At 32.0% G+C, this 22,756-nt stretch overlaps 1 protein-coding gene across 1 annotated transcript in view; it reads left to right on the top strand.

The window, feature by feature from the left end:
• Positions 1 to 231: 231 nt before the first annotated feature.
• Positions 232 to 22,756, top strand: part of LOC143048261 (inhibitor of Bruton tyrosine kinase-like) — a 28,866-nt gene continuing 6,341 nt past the window's right edge. Inside the window, exons 1-22 of the mRNA XM_076221829.1 lie at positions 232 to 372; positions 3,653 to 4,190; positions 4,562 to 4,658; positions 5,070 to 5,191; positions 5,718 to 5,828; positions 6,731 to 6,816; positions 7,583 to 7,661; positions 8,160 to 8,277; positions 9,142 to 9,313; positions 10,415 to 10,541; positions 11,201 to 11,396; positions 13,978 to 14,146; positions 14,927 to 15,032; positions 17,170 to 17,603; positions 18,058 to 18,150; positions 18,657 to 18,777; positions 19,429 to 19,525; positions 19,950 to 20,051; positions 20,774 to 20,891; positions 21,136 to 21,487; positions 21,815 to 22,032; positions 22,581 to 22,721. Coding sequence (XP_076077944.1) covers positions 3,885 to 4,190; positions 4,562 to 4,658; positions 5,070 to 5,191; positions 5,718 to 5,828; positions 6,731 to 6,816; positions 7,583 to 7,661; positions 8,160 to 8,277; positions 9,142 to 9,313; positions 10,415 to 10,541; positions 11,201 to 11,396; positions 13,978 to 14,146; positions 14,927 to 15,032; positions 17,170 to 17,603; positions 18,058 to 18,150; positions 18,657 to 18,777; positions 19,429 to 19,525; positions 19,950 to 20,051; positions 20,774 to 20,891; positions 21,136 to 21,487; positions 21,815 to 22,032; positions 22,581 to 22,721 — 3,365 coding nt within the window. The 5' untranslated portion in view covers positions 232 to 372; positions 3,653 to 3,884. The remainder of the gene's footprint in view (positions 373 to 3,652; positions 4,191 to 4,561; positions 4,659 to 5,069; positions 5,192 to 5,717; positions 5,829 to 6,730; positions 6,817 to 7,582; positions 7,662 to 8,159; positions 8,278 to 9,141; positions 9,314 to 10,414; positions 10,542 to 11,200; positions 11,397 to 13,977; positions 14,147 to 14,926; positions 15,033 to 17,169; positions 17,604 to 18,057; positions 18,151 to 18,656; positions 18,778 to 19,428; positions 19,526 to 19,949; positions 20,052 to 20,773; positions 20,892 to 21,135; positions 21,488 to 21,814; positions 22,033 to 22,580; positions 22,722 to 22,756) is intronic.

Below are 22,756 nucleotides of genomic sequence, written 5' to 3'. Positions count from 1 at the left end.
ACAAAGTTTATTACCAGATTACAGATCCAACACAGAACTATATATTGACCATTTGATTATCTTGTTGAAACCAAGGGCGTATAACTAATATACGTCCTTGTTGAAACAAAAAATCGTAAATGATTATGTGACTACATTTTTTGTACTTGGACTACCCCATGAGGGGCCTCTTTTAAGAATCGGACATATTTCCGGAACATTTCTCCAGATTTGATTTGGTTAATAATTTTGTATCGTCGTTTCCTGTTTATATTTCACCACGTCAAAAAAATAGAAATTATATAAAAATTATGTCTAAACTAAGCATAAACACCAACTTTACATACTCCCTCAACACTGTTTGCGAAAATAATGTTCTGTCCTCTTGATCAGGTAATGCAAAACTCGAATGCTTTGGTTGAATTAACAAAAATATCTTGAACATTTTAACATGGTTAAGGTCACAAGAACTTTTGAAGAAATGACATACACAGTGTTTCATACTTGTTATGCAATTTTCTTGGCATATCTCACTATGATCGGGAATATAGTGCTATTATCTTCTATAAATTTGTTCATTTATAACTCATTGAATGTCTTTATAGTCGATAAAGGTAAACTTAATTATATTGGTATATATATTATATACATGTATGTAGTGGCGAGGCACTTGCAAGGCTATAATCAGTTCATTGAGTGTATCTGGCAGAATCTATTTAGAATACAACACACCTGCTTGAAATCATACTAGTATGTTTTTGTAGTGACATACAATCCAACATCATTGCTAGCCCAAATAAAAAAAGTGTTCTACTAAGCCCATAGAGCTACCCTTGCACAACTTGACATTGTTTTCCTTTTCATTGTTCCAATGTCAACAACATAATTCGACCAACCTCGCATCATACATTTACAATGATCCTATGTTTATTTACATGTAAGACTAATTAGGCTTCATTGGATGTGATAATCGTCTTGATGTCTTCATAAATAGTACATTGCATCATTGTTTAAAGTGACAAGTAATACTTAAATGACCAACATGACTAACTTGTCAGACTAATTCATATTTGCTGATGTCTTGAAAGGCTGTATTGAAGTTTCTGCATTGTTACCTTGTTATGTGGTAGTACATGTAACGTTCAAGCCATTTTTTTTCTTCAGCTGAACTTTAAGAGGATATTTTTCTTTAATCTTTGAGACTAAATAATATGTAATATTGCCATTAACATGATAAATTTTCTATGACAGTGGCGGATTTACCAGGGGGCACAGGGGGCACGTGCCCCCCCCCCCCCCCCCAAGTTCAGGTCACCAATAAACAAATTTCTGACATAATTTTATTGCTACTGAACTTCTTATCTAGAGCGGAAAAGTTTCACAGCTTGATTTGACTTCTTAAACTGGCCATCGTCCACATGCGTGATTTATGACAACTTATCGATGGGTGTGTAAATATTGACACCTGTGTGTTTTTAATGTCTCTTTGCAAGCTTAAATTAAGGAAAATACATTTACATGTTGATTGGAATAGTAAGAATTTTTATTGGTTTATAATAAAATACAGATTAAGATCGATTACCAGGTGAAACTTCTGATCTGTGTTTTTAAAGAATAGGTATAAGGGACGACATCAAAAGTTCAATTCACATAGTTTTTTCACTGACACCCCCACCCCCCTCTTAACTTAATTTGGGAAAAAATTGATTTACCAATAGGGATATATGTAAAAATCGATTTTAGATATACAAAAGAATTTTAACCCCCCACCCCCAAACTATTTGATTTAAGTTTTTTATCCTACATCGATCTTTTGATGTCGTCCCTAATGTAGATAATGTTGGTATACATCTATATTTAGGCACTTAGTTTCTCTTCATTACAAAATACAGTACTCACAATACCATTTTTTTTTATAGAATTTATGTGTTTTTTCTCTCTTCAAAACTGTCTTTTTGTGAATTTATTCAGCTACAAATCAAATCATTTATTTTTTAATACCATACACGTTTGTTTTTTAAATGGAATGTCCTATCTCCTTCCCTCTTATTTTCAAGGAAAATCAACAATTTGTCCCCCCTTTTTCCTCCAGTTTAGGAAAAACATGATGCATATCTGTAGCTAGGGGGGTTTGGGCAAACCCCCTCTTGAAAACAAATAAGCACTGTTAAAGTCAATGTTCTGTTTGAATTGTGACTGTTAAAGTTGAGTTCATGAGTCCAAATACCAAGTAAGTCTGGAAGCAAGACCAAAAAAATATAGAGGTGATGAAGAAAATATCGATTGGTTGTATGTTGTTTAACGTCCAGTGGCAAATACTTGATGCATGTTGAGGACAAATATAATAATGATCAATTGGCAGGAAAAGAAAGTATAAAGTGAAATAGTAAAACAATGAAAGATCTAGAAATATAGAGATATAGAAACAATGATCTGAACCCCCCCCCCCCCCCCCCCCTTCTAGAAAAAACAACAACCAAAAAACAAAACACTCACACTCGCATACATTTATATACCGTATATACATCTCTAAAAAATCTAAAATTTTGGTTTCATGGTGCTCCCCCAGACACCAAGGTTCTGGATCCGCCTCTGAATGATAGCAAGAAATGTTCGCATACAAGGATATATAAACAAATTCTCACAGTTTTGAATGGTGAAAATTTCCCAGAAATATTCTATGATCATGTTAAAAATTAGATTATAGTTATAATTTCATTTGAGATGAAGATAAATATCTTCTTTTTCCCCAGTTCTTTGTACATGTAGATTCTTCACTAATTGAATTTATAAAATAAATTTCAAACCATAACTCATCAAATTTGAAGGATCCAAATCTCAAGAATGTTCAATTAGTATTTCTACCAGTGGTTAACAATAACCTGATTTGTGTGGTGTTTTATTTATATGTGTGCTTAAACTGCCATGAATTCAAATGTACAAACTATTACATTGAGCTTTAATATTCAATTTTATTTGATTCAGTGCTTTATCTGGTGTGAGGCAAATCTTTAAGGAATTAAATTAGCATAAACATGAGGAGGAACACAAAGTTTATTACAGATGCAATACAGCCTTGATAAAAACATTAAACTTCATTTGTATGGTGGACAATGTAACAGTGTATGAAGATGAGATCTCATTAACATGTTTAACCCACCGCAATTATGTGCCTGTCCCAAGTCAGGAGCCTCTGGCCTTTGTTAGTCTTGTATGAAATTTTAATTTTAGTTTCTTGTTTATAATTCGGAGTTTAGTATGACGTCCATTAACACTGTACTAGTATACATATTTTTTAAGGGGCCAGCTGAAGGAAGCCTCCGGGTACTGGAGTTTCTCGCTACATTGAAGACCCATTGGTGGCCTTTGGTTGTTTTCAAATCTATGGTTGGGTTGTTGTCGCTTGACACATTCCCCATTTCCTTTCTCAATTTTACAATGCAGCGTCCAACAGAATGACTACTAACTTGAACAAGTAAATTATATATAATATAGAATATGGCACATAATTGGAAAGCACTTGGCCAAGAGAATAAATGGTATCCCATACAGTACACATGTAATTTGTATAAAAATATTTTTATTTGAATCTATAATTTGTACTGTGTTTTTTAAGTTTTTAATAATTGAAATACAATAATAATTTCAATATTTATTATTTTCTTATTTTCAGGTTAATCCTACCATTATGGCTTTTTAAACACAGACACTATGGTTGCCCTACAGTGGGCATCCAGTCTTTGGCTGGTATCCAGCTGTTAATTGGTGCTGCTTGTTAGCAAATCTGTGAGACTAATACCAGTATTTATAACCAAGACAGACAGTATTATTTCATCTACATTTACGACTATTAAGTCAACTGAAGTAACTCTTTTGTGATTAAAGTCATACATTAGGCTGTAGATATGGAGTGTGGGTTGAAGTGTAAATCCAAACGGCATGCCTTAGAAGTAAATGCAGCTGTAACAAAAGGGTTGTTAGAAGAAATTCAAGCTTATTGTAAACTTTGTTATGCTTCTACACAAATGACAGACATATATGGAAGGACAACCCTACATGTGGCAGCATCGTGTGGCAAGTGTGATGTGGTTGAATGGTTGATGACTGATAGAAATGCTGATGCCACCCTTAAAGATGTAGAATCTGGGTGGACTGCCCTTCATAGAGCAGCTTTTTATGGACAAATGGCAGCATTTAGACTACTTGTCCAGGTAATGACATCAATTTAAATTTAAAAACTTCATGTCAAAATTTTTAAACAAGTAATGGTAAAAATTGACAATTTTTTGAAGAAACTGAAAAATGTATAGTTTAACTTTAGATTTTTATGGATAGTTGGCAGCTTCTAGAATACTTGTGCAGGTACATGTAATGTCATGTTTTAATTCAAATTTACAACTCCATTTCAAGTATTTGAAACATGTTATACCAGAAATTGTATAACACTTTTTGTAGAACTGAAAAATGTATAATTTAGCTTAGTTTACTAGAAATATGGTAAAAGTTTGTTAACAGCTGGATTTAATAATGATATTTGTTTTGTTTTTTTAAATTAAAAACATCATGTTCATTTTAATTTCAGTTTAATTGTGATTTGTATAGTAGAGATCATGAAGGATTATCTCCCTTGGACTTGTTCCTGAAAAATGTTCCTGTCAATGTTTCTTTTTCTGATCAAGGTATGTACATGTACAATGTAAATCACAATGAATTTTTTCATTGAGCTACATTTGTAATTGGTATTAGAAATTGCCAGATATATTTTTGAACATACATGTATATACACATGTATTTACAATGCCATTTTCTTTAAACTACAGTCCATTCAATCACAGCATAAAACTACCTGAATATTATTCAGAATGGGGTTTCAGTATTTATATACTTTTTTGACAATTTACATATCCTTGTAGCTTGAGAAATGTTTTGAATTACACTTAAACATAAATTTTTCTACAAGTCCTATCAAATATAATAAGAGTTTCATGATATACATTTGTGCATATTGTTTTCTCTACATTGAGGATAACATTTGACAAATAATAGTTGTGATAATTCCAAATACTTACTATAATGATATATTGTTGTAGATGCTAACAGTGTTTATTCTTGGGGTGACAACACTAACTTTACCCTTGGACATTCTACAGAACAGAGAAGGATTTACCCAGAGAGAGTAGAAATGTTTAAAAATGATATTAATGTCAAAGATGTAAGTAAATATAAAGATGTATGCATACTGCAATTTTATAAAGTTTTGCATCCATTTATTATTGCAATTATTCAACATTGGATAACAATGGCAGGAAATGATTCATAAAAGTTACGCTATAATATTGTAATGCAAGTTTTTTTATTTTTGCAAAATCTATCCCATTGCACATTTTTCCATTATAGAATCATTGCAAATTTAATTATGAAAAAAAAAAGGCTGACAGAATTTTACCCAACTTCCCAAGCTACATTCAGATCTGATCTAGTTGCATGTGTCAATTCTTTCACCATCTCAAGCTTGTATTCTAAACGAAGGAAGACTATTTGAGATTTTAGTAACATTCCTAGATTCCAGCAAAGATTGTGCCCTTGTTGTATGAAGTTAAAAATATATGTTTGTATTTTATAGATTTTGTTTTTAAAGTTTCTATTCAAAATGAGATATTATTTGTACTGATTAATAGATACTTGAGTCCCTTTGTTCTCCAAGTATTTGTCATTGTAAAATGTATTATGTATTACAGATTGTGATGTGTAAATACCACAGTGTTTTCCTGTCACACACTGGACAAGTGTACACATGTGGACATGGACAGGGAGGTCGTCTAGGTCATGGAGATGAACACACTTGTCTGGTTTGTATATATAGCTATTGAATATTACATACAGTCATTATATTTGAAAAATCCTAAAATCTTTATGAACTCAAATCATTGTCGAATGGCATTTTTTTGTGTGAGAGATTCATAGATATATTCAGAAGGTGTAAAGATGTTTTTTCTTTGATATTTCAAAGTTAAAGAAATATGCGTCATCATTTGAAATCTCACCCACTCTCACGTGCAGGGCTTCCAAAAAAAATTTCAGCCAGCCGGACATTTTATATCTAATCCTGATTTTAATCCCTAAGACTAAGTCACAAAAGGCAGTTATGGTAATCAGATGGCCATCCCAATGATTGACATCACATTAAATTAAAAAAAACGTTTTTAAACTTTACTTTGATATGAATTTGATGTTTGGATGTACAGTAAACTGTTTAATTGGCTGTGCATCATTCAAAATGTGCGCATCATTGTGCCATATCTACATTAGACTCTATATTTGTGCAAAATGACCTTGTCAAAACTTTACTTTGGTTTTTAAAATCACATTTTCCTAATCCCAGATGTTGACTTGACAATGGTAAAATATGGACCATAAACGATTGTAAAATCTGGGTATGTTTACTAAGCACGACTGAGTAAAGTTACTCTTTCCACCTTATTTCTTCAACAAAATACTTGAAATGAGCGTAAGATGCAGGTATCAATGATAATTTTAGCATTTTTGAAGAAATGTAGGATGCATAATTAAATTTCCCACCTCTGCACATGCGCACACGTGATCTAGAAAATATAAATGACTAGTTTGAACACAAGGATTCTTATTGGTTCTATTATACTAAAATACTTTCTACTATCTATTATGAAAATAATGGGACCAACTTTTAGGTTAACTGTGATACCTATTAACATATATATGCTTTACTTTGTAGGTCCCAAGACAGGTGGAATCTTTAAACAATGAAGTCTGTATACAAATAGCAGCAGCAAGAGATCATACCTTAATTCTTGTTGAAAGGTAATTGGTTTTATAGCAATTTTGGAAATCAACTAAAGCTCAGAAAACCTGAATATTTCACAGGCCTATGAAAAAAACAACACAAATTAAACACTTAGTTTAGGAGCATAAGCTATATTGTAATCACCTTTGCCATTAGTCTGTCCATTTGTCTGTTTGTCCCAACAAAATATTTTTGTCACACATAGTAAGTTTACCCCAATATCAAACATTAATTAAACTGATCATCAAATATTAAAGAAATATTACTGTATCCCCAATAAAATGAACTATTAAGTACTGATAACACTGGCTATACTGATAATGGTTTAATCTGAACTTACTCTTAATTGAATATGCTTTTAAAACATTTTTGAAGGCATAGATAGAAAGGAGATAGTTCAAGTGACATTCTTTTATGAAATAAGTTTTGTGTTCTTAAAAACAAAAGTATTAAAAAGTTAATATGTAGAAAACAAATATTACAGAAACATTTCAGTTATAAAATTGTTTATTTGGTTAATATTATAAATTTAAAAATTGTTGCAAGGTTTTTATAAATGTGAATAATGCATCTTGGTGATTATCACAATTATAAAAACTAGCATTCTGATATCTGTACGTAGATTTCCTGAAATTGTAATGATAAGTCTCACATTTTTGTCCATTCTTCAAGAATATCAATAATAAATACACAAAATAACTTCTGAATACACAATGTAAAAACTAGTGTGAAAATTGAAATTGTATGCAGATTTTGATTTTAATTTTATGCATATATTTACAGTGGAATTGTATATTCCTGTGGATTAAATGAAAGCCATCAGTTAGGACAAACAGTTAAAAAATCTTTATTGCCTAAACCTGTAAGTATAGATTTGAATTGTAAGAAATGTTGTTAGTACACTCTAAAGTATTCTGAACCATTAAACATGTTGTCAAGATTTTTATAAAACCTTATCAAGTTCTCAAGTATAGTTTATAAAAAAAAAATTCACAATTTATTCACACTGCTAAGTGTATTTTGCATTGAAGTCTTTGCATGGATGCCTAACAGTATTATATAAGACTATTCAGATATAATTTAGATATCTCAGTACATAGTTTAACATCATTATATACTGACTTGTTGCTTTTACTTGTAATTTTGCATTTCTTTAAAAAAAAAATAATAAGTAGAAAAACGTTGCATAATTATATGCAATAATATTTCTCAATTCTGTATGCATTCTTAGTTTAATTGCAATAAAAAAAAAAACTGTTTGCAGTAACGCCTTTAAACTATATTGTTTCCAGATGGAAAGAACATTTTAAGATTTTATTGTTGTTAAGTTTTGTCAATAAGAACATTGTTTTTATTCTAGATAAATGGTAAGGTACTAAAAGGGAAACAGATCAAAGGGATATGTGCCGGAAGGTTCCATTCTGTTGTGTATACTAACCATGCTGTGTTTACGTGTGGACTGAATGCTGGACAGCTAGGTTTGTTACACATGTTAAAGCTTGGAAACAAAACTGTATAGCTAGTTTTATATCCTATTTAAGAATAATTTTAATTAAGAAGGAAGGGTATTAAACAGAAAAAAAGAAGTCATTTTACAGAGAAGAAACATGTTATAATTTGTGTTTCAATAAATTTTAATATTGATCAAATTATCTTTGTTACCTCCCAGGTGACTGGTAATCAACAAATGCAATGCCTACAAAAACTACAAATTTGAAACAAGGTCTAAATATCATATTGCATTAAAGTTGTGATTTGTTTCATGTTAATACATGTAGTTGTGTTGTAAAACCATAGGCTTAACTTTTTAATACAAAATTTAACATTGTTTGTCAATCAACGACTTACACAATTCCTGCATTTTCCTATAAACACGTCACAATACTTATGCTATTATTTCATGGTAAGAAAATATTGTTCAACAACATTGTATACGTCTATTGAACTTGGTTCAACCTGTGTAACTCATTCATAAAAAAAAATATTAGATTGGTTTGTTCATGCCTAAAATAATCATTTTAAAATTTTTAAAACAGAAACAGGAAAAGATTTAAACTTCAAAATAGGCCTCTCAGCACAAGTTTAAAAATGAATATCAGATACCTACAATCCTAAAACAAAGATATTTATACACCAAGAAAATTTAAATCTACAGCCTATGCATACATTCAAAAGGTGGGTTCATCCCTATTCTAAAATGAAATGAGGTGGAAACTTATTATTTCTTTGCCAAAGAAAACTCCATTGTCAGAAAATGTAATTCCAAATTCAAGTCAGTTACCATTTAGTATCCAATGAAAGGGTTAAGATTATTAATATATATATAATATCTATTTTCACAGGTCATCCAAAGAGTCAAGACAGATTTTGTCCTTTAAGACAGGTGTCAGCACTAAATCAGAAGGACATTTTCTTTGAGAAGGTGGAATGTTCTGACGCAGCTGTCGTCTGCCTGACATCTCAAGGAGACATCTATGTACTACATGAATACCAGTGTAGGAAAATAGCTTCAAAGTAAGTAATTCATTTTCTGTTACTGTGAACTCATTTATTTTCGTGGGTGTCAATTTTCATGGATTAAGGAAAACTTGCATATTCATTGATATTTAATTTCGTGGTTTTGGCAAAGTCTGCATACATTCCTGTAAACAATTTGTAATTCCTTGAACATCATAATTTGTGGTTTCCTTGTACCCACGAAATCCACAAAATTTTAGTATCCAACATATATAAATGAATCCACAGTTTGTTGTAAAAATTTGACAGAGAAAGTATTATCTTTTTGAAAAAAGTAATATCATTATGAAGAAAGGAGGTTATAACTACTATGAATTCATTATTATGTTTGATACCAATTTTCGTGGCTTTTGTGGGTACAGGTGAACCACGAAATTCAATGTTCAACGAATAGCAATTTTCTTTAGGCTTAAATGCAGACTTTGTCAAAACCACAAAATTGGATATCCAGGAACATGTAAGTTTTGCATGGTACCCACGAAAATAGATGAATCCACAGTATGTGAATTGTATGCCTTACAGGGAGTTTGTTGAAATTGAATAGTCTTTTCATAAAATTAATATAATAGTGTAAAACTAAAAAAAGACATAAATGCACATGCACACGGTATCATACAAGGACATGCAAAAAGAGGCAAAAGATGCCAAAGCGATATTTAAACTTATATGTCCAAGACACTGACAATTCCATGGTAAAAACAAAAAAGACCAAAAAAACAACCAACAGACTACAAAACATTGAAAACTAAAGATTGAGCGACAGCAATCCAAAGCAAAAATCAGGGATGATCCATAAGGGTAAGCATAATATGCTCCACATGTGGCACCCATCATGTGTAATTTACTACAAATGAAATAACTTGAACATTATTGCCTTCCTTCATAGTGAATTTTAATAGTATTATATGTTACATTTCAAAGTTATGACAAGCTTAATTCAATTTACATTTTATAATTGACAGATCTTTTGATTGTGGTGTCCTCAGTTAACATTGAATAGAAATGAATAGTGTTTTGAACTCAAATTTAAATGGTTGTTATTTTAGACCCATTGAATAAGAAATTGGCAAATAGTTAAAAAAAACGTTTCCATTTCAGATGGCAAGATATAGTAAAAATGAGTGTATCTGGAGGTAACCTTGACCATAACACTGATATGGATGTACTGAGGGAGAAAGGAGGCACAGAACTCACCATACTCTTACAACATAGTCTTCCTGGAAAGGTACAGAATCAATATTCATTATGGTTCTCTTGATTTGTGAACATGGATTTAATACTAATTTTATATGACCTACTATTTTATTTTAGAATTTTTAATGGCCACCAGTACTAAATGATTATGTATTGATTGATTGATTGTTGGTTGCTCAATTCCAGTGGCAAATATTTCAGGGATGAATTAGATAAAGATTATCCTTCATTGGCTTTAATTGTGTACATTAAGTGTAAGAGCCAGCCAATTGTGTACATTAAGTGTAAGAGCCAGCCAATTGTGTGCATCAAGTGTAAGAGCCAGCCAATTGTGTACATTAAGTGTAAGAGCCAGCCAATTGAACACAACAAAATATAACCAAAAGTATATGACTGTATCATATATGTCATGACTAATGAATATGAACGTACTTAGTTCTAAGATACTTATTGAACTTCCTGTAGATTCATTTATTTGTAAATTTCTCTTACAAGAAATTTAAAGGTCTGAGTGAATAAACTACACAGAGAACAATACCTATTGTATTTGTTCAATGGGACAATATAACTGCCTAAAGTTTAAATGGACAGGTAACTATCAGGTGAATCTATGGAAAAGTACAATTGGGTTCGCAATAATGAAAAAAATCATACATAAAATAGTGCTCTATCAAAACCAATATTTTGTAGATATTTATATGGAGGACCAGCAGTCCAGTCCTTAAAAGATGTAGATGGGCCATTAGGAGACAAATTATTGTTCAAGATGTCTGCCTCAGTTTAAATTCAGTATCCATAGTAACAGATAATGGAGAAGCATTTATTGGTACCATCAATCCTAAGAAGTCTTCACCCAAAGATATTGTTCGTCAGAACTCAATTAATGGTAGACTATATAACATATTTAACCAAAATTTCAATTCGCAGATCAAATGTTTCAGCTAAAAACTAAAATTTAAATATTAGTTATTGTATGGTCATTCTTTTTAATTTTGTATAACTACTCTATTTTACTTAATTTTTTATTTTTCTTCAATAACCTGTTAAAATAACAAAGAAAGTGAACTAGTTTCACTGAACTGCAGGATTTTCTCGCTGTGTTGAAGACACATTGATGGTGATATAGATACAATGGATAAGCGTTGATTCTTGAAAAAGAAACCATGAGCCCGCAGGGCGAATGGTTTGTTTTTCATGAATCAACGCTTATCCATTGTATCTATCACTTAAACTATTGTGATAATGTCTTTTGAAAATTAACGCCTATTCTTAATTAGAAGGTAAGTGAGTTTAATTAACCATGATATTGTGTCAAATGATCCAGTACAATAAATAAGATATCGCAATTAAATGGTTAAAAAAAAAAACAAATATATTATAACACAACACGTCTGCCCTTAAAGATCTTCATATCATCAGTCATCCGAATGTTATCTGTTTTTACAAAATAAGATATATTCGAACTTATTTCTATTTGAATTGATCTTAATGGAAATGAAGAATGTGTCAAAGGGACAACAACCCGACAAAAAACATTATATATAGTGCATATAATAAGTATGTTTTCGAAATTTCTAGCAATAAGCCTAATTCAAGACATATCACGATTTTCCAGCATAGGAATTTGCGAATTAAAATTTGTAAAATTATGTAGTAAAACAGATGAAATCATATAATATTAATTTATTAAACAGAAATGGACCAATATCATGCAATCCATTTTTGTTTTGTTTCAAATATATGGAATAGCCAACCATTATCCGATAATAAACGACCAAAATCGCTTTTTTACACAAAATATCCACAATAACATTCAAAACAAGAACAAAAACTGGAAATCTAGACTATTGGAACAACAAAGAGAATTCAGGGATTCGAACCTAAACAGACAAGTCCTCAGCTTTAACTCATTTATCTTAACTACGAAACCTCGTGGCTACCAACTCATACCATACGATTACCTATTATGTATATATAAAGGTACAAGCCATGTGTGTCCGTTGTACCGATGTATATCATATATTCATTTATATATATAAAATAGACTTTTAAATCGTAACCGATTGGTAGCCCAGAGGTTTCGTCGATATGTTAATGTCAGTAACAAGTTACAAAATTTATGGACGGGTTCGATTCCCAGTGAAGGTATATAGAAATTACAAAAATTAAAGGTAAGTTTTTAAAAATAATTCCATTAGTGAACAGAAATCAGGAAATTAGTCAATTCAAACTTAATGATATTAGGCACACAAAGGAAACAATAGAATATAATATGGTGAGTCCATTTCAGCGACGGATTTAGGAAGCGTTGATTCTAGAAAAAGAATCCACGGTAAATGAATAGGCTGACGTCACCACAATGGTTTAAGCCTTTGGCTGTTATCTGCTTTTTAATCGCTTGTCGTCTCTTTGACATATTCCCCATTTCCATTCTCAACTTTAAAGAAAACATGAAAAATTTCAGTATTGGAAAATATTATTGAAGTATTTACAGCTGCAAACAACTGGAAAAATTTTGAGATTTACAAACTGTGTCTTAGCTGTTATATACCAAGCATACATGAATTCACTTCTAGTTGTTAATTTCTTTTGTTAGCATCACCCGTCGTCGTCGTTGTCCGTTGTCATCATCGTTAAGTTTTACAAAAATCTTCTCCTCTGAAACTATTGGGCCAAATTTAACCAAACTTGGCCACAATCATCATTGGGGTATCTAGTTTAAAAAATGTGTCCGGTGACCCGGCCAACCAACCAATATGGCTGCCATGGCTGAAAATAGAAAGTAGGGGTAAAATGTAAATTTTGGCTTATAACTGTGAAACCAAAGCATTTAAAGCAAATCTGGCAGGGGGCAGAATTGTTTACCAAGTGAAGATCTATCTGCTCTTAAATTTCAGATGAATCGGACAACCAGTTGTTGGGTTGCTGCCCCTGAATTGGTAATTTTAAGAAAATTTTGTCGTTTTTGGTTATTATCTTGAATACTATTATAGATAGAGATAAACTGTAAACAGCATTAATGTTAAGCAAAGTAAGATCTACAAATAAGTCAACATGACCAAAATGTTCAGTTGACCCCTTAAGGAGCTATTGCCCTTTATAGTCAATTTTTAACAATTTTCATTAATTTGGTAAATTTTTGTAAATTTTTACAAAATATTTTCCTCTGTAACTAAAGGGCCAAGTTAATTATAGATAGAGAAAATTGTAAGTAGCAAGAATGTTCAGTATAAAGTAAGATCTACAAACACATCACCATCATCAAAACACAATTTTGTCATGAATCCATCTGATATGTGTCCTTTGTTTAATACATGTATGCACATAGACCAAGGTGAGTGACACAGGCTCTTAAGAGCCTCTAGTTTTCATACTACTTAAAAAAAATGATTTCAGTAAAAATTATCCCAAAAGCCTGTAGATTTATTTCTTATCTTCTCTAATTTTGTTCTATTTTCATTGTACAGCAACTGGAGATGATGATTTTGGTAAGATGAGATTAATTGATTTGCTACTTAAAGATGAGATAGAAGATGTGTTGTTGAGAAGGCTCCCTAACATACATAGAGCTACACAAATATTCTGTGACAGAAAGGGAAGAAACTTTACTGTGCTACAGTCAAAACCTAATCTCTGGTGAGTAAAACAAATGATTAAAAGCATGGTTTGGGTAATGTCCAAAAATTTGTTTATGTAATTATATCTTTGAGGGACCTTATTAAATTATGATATGATTTCCTTTTCTCTTTCTTTCATTCATGTTATTATATCTTTAACTTTTAATTATCTTCTTCTACAACAATATACAGGGCATCCATCTGTATATCATAGAGCACTTCTAACAGTCTGATCTACTATTTTGTAGAGGAATTATGCCTCCAAATTCAAGTCTTGGTTCCATCTGTCTGACCTTATATATTTTAAATAAGAAGATGTGGTATGAGTGCCAATGACACAACTCTAGATTCAAGTCACAATTTATAAAAAGTTAGCACTATAGCTCAAAGTACAGCCTTCAACACGGAGCCTTGGCTCTCACCAAACAGCAAGATATAAAGGGTCCCAATTAGAGCAATAACCCATACAATTCTTGCCAAATTATAATGAAATTGATATAAATAAATCAAATGCTAATATCAGCTATATCTTGGTGGACTATTAAAAAATCTAAAGTAATCAATTTTTTATTACAGGAGTAATGTCCCTTTGAAGTATAAATTCTATGGAAAATTGAATTGTGTTTCCTGCCTTCATTTTTTGTAGGATATTTTTTCTATTTTTTTGTAGGATATTTATTTAAGTATAAAAAAAAATTGGAGTGAAATAAAATATGTTCATCAACAAGGGATATTGAAGCACTGTTCTTTATTATAATAGATGTTCACACTTAGATAAATTATTTGTTATTTATTTTAGTGTAACGGATGTACCATCAATAAGTCCCTCTAGTATGATAGAAGACTGTGAACAAATAATGGAAGAAGCTGATGAATTTGATATGATTCATGATGTGATTATTAAGGTAATTTGTAATTGCAAGTTAGAGTATAATAGAATTAAGAGATAACTGTATTGTATTTGAAGCTTTAAGGACGTCCATCGGTAGTTTTACTGTCACAAATTTAGTTTACCTGGCGACGCGTAGCAGAGACAGGTAAACTGATATTTGCGACAGTAAAACTACCGATGGACGTCTGAAAAGCTTCAAATACAATACAGTTATCTCTATTCTAATGCAAAACAAGTTCATAATTAAATTTCAATCATTATATCAGTGTAAAATCTTCATTAAAGAAAATTCCGCGAAAAGATGTTATCTTCTTTGGTCCCAACACTAGATGACGTCGTAGGTATGCTTCAGGCGTCAAACATAAACACCGGGCTTTTTCTGGCTTCTGTGCCACTTCAGAATGTAATAAAATTTGATAAAAAGAGGATTTTTAGGTGCAACATGTGAGTTTAATGGCTTATTATTGTAGAAATAACATGTCAATTCATTCAGCAATTCAAAATGTAGGCTACCTTAGTTACAGACAAGGAGATAGAGAATTTTACGCTAACTGTCATCCAATCAGAACCATTGATACAAACTAATTGCATTAGAATAACAAATATTAGTTTGTGATTAGGCAGGTTTAAGGGGAATCACTAGTGCTTGATCAATGATGTTTACAGTTGTAACAGAATTTGGCACATCTTATTTCTGAGGAGGAATCATGATATTTTGACTAAAACATTTGTGTAGTTTACATGTTAAAGTTTGTGAGAAGGTCAGTTTTAGATGAATCTTTCAAAGTAAGTTTTTGTCGAGCCTGCAACTTTTGTTGCAGAAAACTCGACATAGGGATAGTGATCCGGCGGCGGCGGCGGCGGTGTTAGCTAACTTCTTAAAAGCTTTATATTTTAGAAGGTGGAAGACCTGGATGCTTCATACTTTGTATATAGATGCCTCATGTTACGAAGTTTCCGTCAGTCACATGTCCAATGTCCTTGACCTCATTTTCATGGTTCAGTGACCACTTGAAAAAAAAGTTCAGATTTTTTGTAATGTTGAATTCTCTCTTATTATAAGTAATAGGATAACTATATTTGATATGTGCGTACCTTGCAAGGTCCTCATGTCTGTCAGACAGTTTTCACTTGACCTCGACCTCATTTCATGGATCAGTGAACAAGGTTAAGTTTTGGTGGTCAAGTCCGTATCTCAGATACTATAAGCAATAGGGCTTGTATATTCGGTGTATGGAAGGACTGTAAGGTGTACACTGTACATGTCCAACTGGCAGGTGTCATCTGACCTTGACCTCATTATCATGGTTCAGTGGTTATAGTTAAATTTTTGTGTTTTGGTCTGTTTTTTTATACTATATGCAATAGGTCTACTGTATTTGTTGTATGGAATGATTGTAAGGTGTACATGTCTAGCGGGCAGATGTCATGTGACCTTGACCTCATTTTCATGGTTCAGTGGTTATAGTTAAATTTTTGTGTTTTGGTCTGGTTTTTTCATACTATATGCAATAGGTCTACTATATTTGTTGTATGGAATGATTGTAAGGTGTACATGTCTAGCGGGCAGATGTCATGTGACCTTGACCTCATTTTCATGGTTCAGTGGTCAAAGTTCAGTTTTTGAGTTTTGGTCTATTTATCTAATACTATATGCCATAGGTCAACTATATTTGGTGTATGGAAATATTTTATGATCTTTATGTCAGTAGCGCAGGTTTCATTTGACCATGACCTCATTTTCACGGTTCATTGCACAGTGTTAATTTTCTGTGTTTTGGTCTATTTTTCTTAAACTATAAGTAATAGGTCAACTATATATATTGTATAGAAGCATTGTTAGCTGTACATGTCTGCCTGGCATGGTTCATCTGACCTTGACCTCATTTTCATGGTTCATTGGTCTTTGTTTAGTTATCTTGGTTAATGTTAAGTTTATGAGACAGTTGTAATAAAGCTTTATACTTAGGGCTATCAACATAATATCAATGATTAGTAAAGAAGGCGAGACATTTCAGCGTGTGCACTCTTGTTGATAGTTGGTATGCAGTTGCATATATAAGTAATTGCAAACCTCTTTCCATGGAGATTATAAGCCATATGCCTTTTTGTCTATTTTATTCATATTCTTAACTTTTTTATATTTTCAGATTGGTGGCCATTCATGGATAGCACATAAATATATCCTTCTGAGTAGATGTGATTATTTCCACAGGTTATTGGCTGAGAGTAAGAAGATGGAGGATGATGATACATCTGTTATAACAGTACAGGGGACTCATCCTGATATCTTTGATCAATTGGTCAAATTTATTTACACTGACACTTGTGACCTTTTAACCCCTGGTGCAAAATTTGAACTTTCAAAAATATCCGTTGAAAATGGAGCTGAGGACGATTTTCTTGGTAAAGTTATGGACACTGCTGTTATTACTTCTCCACATACAACATCAGCCTTTGAAGTACTGAAGAAAAAGAAAGGGCATGCTGGGAAAAAGGATGAGAAACAAGTAAAGTCAACAAATCCTGTCAAGATGTTACAAGACTTGGCAAAGAAATATGGCATTAAAGGTTTACCTAAAAGGTATATAAAGTGCATGTATACGTAGTGAAATACAATACATTAGACACTTCAAAAAGTTGATAGATATGAATAAAAGGAGATAGCTTTATGCACGGAAGAGACTCATTTGCCAGTTCATTAATTAACAATGGTCTAAAATGAGAGATTTATGGTGTGATTTATGGTGTGATTTATGGTGTGATTTATAGTGTGATTTATGGTGTGATTTATGGTGTGATTTATGGTGTGATTTATGGTGTGATTTCAGGAATAATAATGCTATCAATTTTGCAGTGGAGTTATTTTTTTCAAAACCTTCTCGTTCTTAATTTTCACAATGATAAAAGCATGACACAAATGTTTGAATTTACAGTGTATAGATTCAAGCAAACATTCACATCTTAAATCTGCTTTAATTGTGTCTTATCTGTCACAAAGTAGAATGTTTTCTTCATGTTTGATTTCTTTTTTCCAGATTAGAAGCTGTTAAGTGCATAGGAGGTAAAATAGATCTATTACCAAACAGATTTTTGCCTAAGCCTTCAGTTATGTTTGACAGACAAAGAGAGTAAGTGTAATAGACAATTGTTTCACCCACAAACTTTAATTCCTAAAATTTCTTCAGTGTATTTCGTTAGTCAGGTAATATGAACATTCATCCAAATTTAATCTAAACGTTATAGGAATCAGATTTCCACTCATTTTCCACTTTCACTTTAAGTAATTCTCAAAATTCAAGTATCAATAATGACATAACATTAAAACATTATGGTTATTGTATAGATTCCTTGAATTGATTGTTCTTTTTCAGCAACAGTAAACATTTTTTGTAAGATACAAATATTCTAAATACTTATTTAAATCACACAACCTGGAGAGCTACAGTTCGATTTGCAATAACATGACACCAGATTATCTCAATTGACAAGAATATGATATAATAAGTGCTATATAAAAAAGAGAAATGAAAATGGGAAGACCACCCCCAAATGGCAATAGATTGAAATAATTATATGAAAGCCATATGTAAATATAACATGTTGACTATAATACCAATAAACCTTTAATTTACAGGAAAGGTCTATATGATGTGTGTATTCAATCAGAAGATGGTGTAGAATTTATGTGTCACAAATGTATATTAGTGGCTAGACTGGAATACTTCCAGAGTATGTTGAGCTGTGGATGGGTGGAGGTCAGTCTAATTAAAGAAAAAAATTATTACTGAAAAATTCAGGTTAAAAACTTGAACATGATCATAATTTGACATAAATAAATGATATTATTCTGTCTTTTTTTACTTCTGATTATGGAAACTATGCATATCATGAACATGGAAAATCTTTAAAAGGAAATGTTAATACATCTTAGAAATACAAGTCTAAAGATTCAACCAAGCTTTATAACATAAAAAATTAAATGCAACTAATATTGCCATGCATGATTTATTGTTATGCATGCGTATTGTTATGCGTTTACTTTACTACATTGGTTAGAGGTATAGGGGGAGGGTTGAGATCTCACAAACATGTTTAACCCCGCCGCATTTTTGCGCCTGTCCCAAGTCAGGAGCCTCTGGCCTTTGTTAGTCTTGTATTATTTTAATTTTAGTTTCTTGTGTACAATTTGGAAATTAGTATGGCGTTCATTATCACTGGACTAGTATATATTTGTTTAGGGGCCAGCTGAAGGACGCCTCCGGGTGCGGGAATTTCTCGCTACATTGAAGACCTGTTGGTGACCCTCTGCTGTTGTTTTTTATTTGGTCGGGTTGTTGTCTCTTTGACACATTCCCCATTTCCATTCTCAATTTTATGATTTATGTAGACTTTATTTGTAATTTCAGACTTCTAATACCAAATCACTAAACCTTCCAGTGACGGGGGAAGTGTTAGAAATATTACTGGATTATCTCTATACTGATAAATCTGTTGTAATCACAGGTTAGTTTTACAATACATATATGTGTCTTTTAAAAATATATATATTTTTTTTTAAATCAATCATTTCTTAAATGACATAGGATAAATTTGTTATTTTAGTTACAATGATCCTAAGATTATGAAGTGTTAAATTTTTTAAATGCAAAGTCATAAAAAATATATAAAACATTTGTCATGTTTAGTTGTATGTGTGCAATGACTTGATATATATGTTTTGTTTGTTGTACTTATTTTCTGTCTGTTTTAAAAGCTCTTCATAGCTTATGCTTGTAACTGTATTGCATATACCGACTCTAAATAAAGCTTTATGTCATATGTCTTATATGTAATGAAAAAACTCCTGTCCAACTACTTTACCCATTTCTCAATCATTTTGCATTATTGAATATTGTTCATATTGTAAAGAACACTTTTTGTTTTATAGATACAGACAATGTAGAGCTGTTATGTAATATCTTAGTGGTAGCAGATCAGATGTTAGTTGTCAGACTGAAAGAAATGTGTGAAACATCACTCTCACAACTAGGTATGTATATTTATTAATCAATAAGTACAAACAACCTATTTAAACTGTTGCAAAGTTGCAGTGTAGCATTTTTATACGACCGCAAAAATTTTAATTTTTCGTCGTATATTGCTATCACGTTGGCGTCGTCGTCGTCCGAATACTTTTAGTTTTCGAACTCTAACTTTAGTAAAAGTGAATAGAAATCGATGAAATTTTGACACAAGGTTTATGACCACAAAAGGAAGGTTGGGATTGATTTTGGGAGTTTTGGTCCCAACATTTTAGGAATTAGGGGCCAAAAAGGGCCCAAATAAGCATTTTCTTGGTTTTCTCACTATAACTTTAGTTTAAGTAAATTTAGAGCTGAATCCAGCTTGAATGTTGTGTCCATACTTGCCCCAACGTTTAGGGTTCAACCTCTGGGGTCGTATAAAGCTGCGCCCTGCAGAACATCTGGTTGAATATCAATTGGTTACTGTTAATTGTTGGCAAACATTTCTTACATGTCAAGGATGGGGAACAATTTCAATTAAGACTAAGAATGTATTGAAAAATTCACTATTTGCTATAGTAAGACTAAGCATTAGAATAAAACTATCAATTCTACAAATTAAGAACATATTCAGAAGTGAACATATTAGACACTGTTATAGCTTTTGCAAAATATAGCAAACACATCTAGAACTGTTCACTATTATTTTATAGATATTTAAATAACTTTTATCTATATATATTTTCAGTGACCTTTAAGAATGTAGGAGAATTACTTGAGTTTTCAAGTCTCTACAACGCTACACAACTCAAGTCCACATGTCAACAGTATATTCATATTAATTTAGCTGCATTGATGGAAGGAAGGTTTGTAACTATCTAGAAATATATTTTGTAGCTTGGTTGACTTTATTTAAAATAGTTTTTACTGGGAATAAAATATTCTGTGATAAAATTATGAATTATCACATCAATAACATTGTTAGAGTTTCGTCATCATGTTAATTCTTCAGTTTTCGTTAATGTTTTGAAATGACTTCAAGTTTTCTACTTGCAAAAATACCACTGCAACTAATTTGATTAATCATTTACTTATCATATTAATTTCCAGGTATTTAGATATCCTGAGCGATGAAGTGATAGGAGACCTGATGTCTTACTACAGAGAACAGGTGCCCGTTATGTGTAGGAGAATTATCACCCCTTGGGATGAAGGTCCTGATAAAGCATACTTAGAGGAAATAGCACAGGGCCCTAAGATGGAAGACAACTTTGAAACACCAACCAGGAAGAGTAAATCTAAGAAGAGGAGGAGTAGAAATAAGAGTATGTCGGAGGAGGTAGATAAGTCTGGCTCACTCAGACAACGACAGATTTCTATAAGTTCAGATATCAGTGTCAAGTCAGATGATGAAATAACAGAGTTGGATACAGTATCTAGTCCAACAGAACCTGTATTCAAGGTATGCTTGTATACATACATTTATTAGTATTATTTATAATTAAATAAGAATATGCTGTTTGATTGAAATGTGACAACTCTCCACTTGGAGGTTATTCATGGCCTTGTTAATTTAAATTTCTGTAAACAAACAGACATAACCATAATAATACAAACTTAAAAACTTATTTGGAAAATGTCCAAAGTTAAAGCCAGTCCTTAACTTCAAACAATCACCGAAGACATATTAGTTGTCAGTTTCAGGTTTGTGTAGAAATCTCAATTCATCTGTTAATTAAAAAATTTGTTGATATATACAAAAGTTCTTAATGTTGTCTTATTGTTTTAGGATATAACAATGGAAGACAGAACCAACAGAGACAAGTCTTCTCCTGTGTCTATCACAATACCTCCAGGAGGATCAAAATGGGGTCCAACTCCATTAAGTCCATCCCCTGGACCTGTGTGGCCTAAATCTCCACAGTCATTTACTGAAACAAAAGTCCAAGGTTCAGACTTGAGACAGATCATGGAGGAAGAAGATAAAGATCATACAAAATCTACAAGGTTAGAGCTATTATTGGAATCTAAAATAAACAAATGAAACTTCAAAGCCATTCCTAATTTTAGAAATGAATTCATTCTATATCAGAACTGTTCAGACCAGATTGACCATTCAACATGGTGCTATTGAAGTATCTTACCAAACAGACTTCTGAAGTATAGTACATATATGGTAAAATGATAATGGTCATTTAAGAAAAAAGGAACTTGTATAAACCTCGAAGATGTGATAAAGATTGTGAATAACTACATAATAGCTTTCAATAGTGTAACACATTCGGGCCCCGCCTTTAGGCGGGTCGCCCTATAGTGATCAGTCTGTCCGTCCGTCCGTCGCCCTATAGTGATCAGTCGGTCCGTCCGTCCGTCGCCCTATAGTGATCAGTCGGTTCATCTCAATGATAGCTAGTTTTGTCAATTTCCAATGAAAACACTACCATAGCATTAACAAATATTTACAAGATTGTGTTAAACCAAACAAACAAAACAAATGATTTTTCTTTTTTTTCTTTTTATCTTTTCATATTTTTTTTATTGCTATATCATTACAGTCCGTCACCGAAGAGATTCTCCTGGAAGGATGTAAAGAAACAACAAGCTAAATCAGCACCTGCACAAAAAGGACAAAGCACAGAAGATACCAGTCAAAATAACAATATAGAATCTGAGCCAGTCAAAGCAGCTTGTCCATGGTATGTCAGTAATAAACAAATTACAAATTTGTGCA

This window comes from Mytilus galloprovincialis, chromosome 10, assembly GCF_965363235.1.
Source record: "Mytilus galloprovincialis chromosome 10, xbMytGall1.hap1.1, whole genome shotgun sequence".
In the NCBI taxonomy this organism is placed as follows: Eukaryota; Metazoa; Mollusca; class Bivalvia; order Mytilida; family Mytilidae; genus Mytilus; species Mytilus galloprovincialis.
The sequence above is the reverse complement of the archived record's forward strand: the minus strand, read 5'-3'. Positions and strand labels throughout refer to the sequence as shown.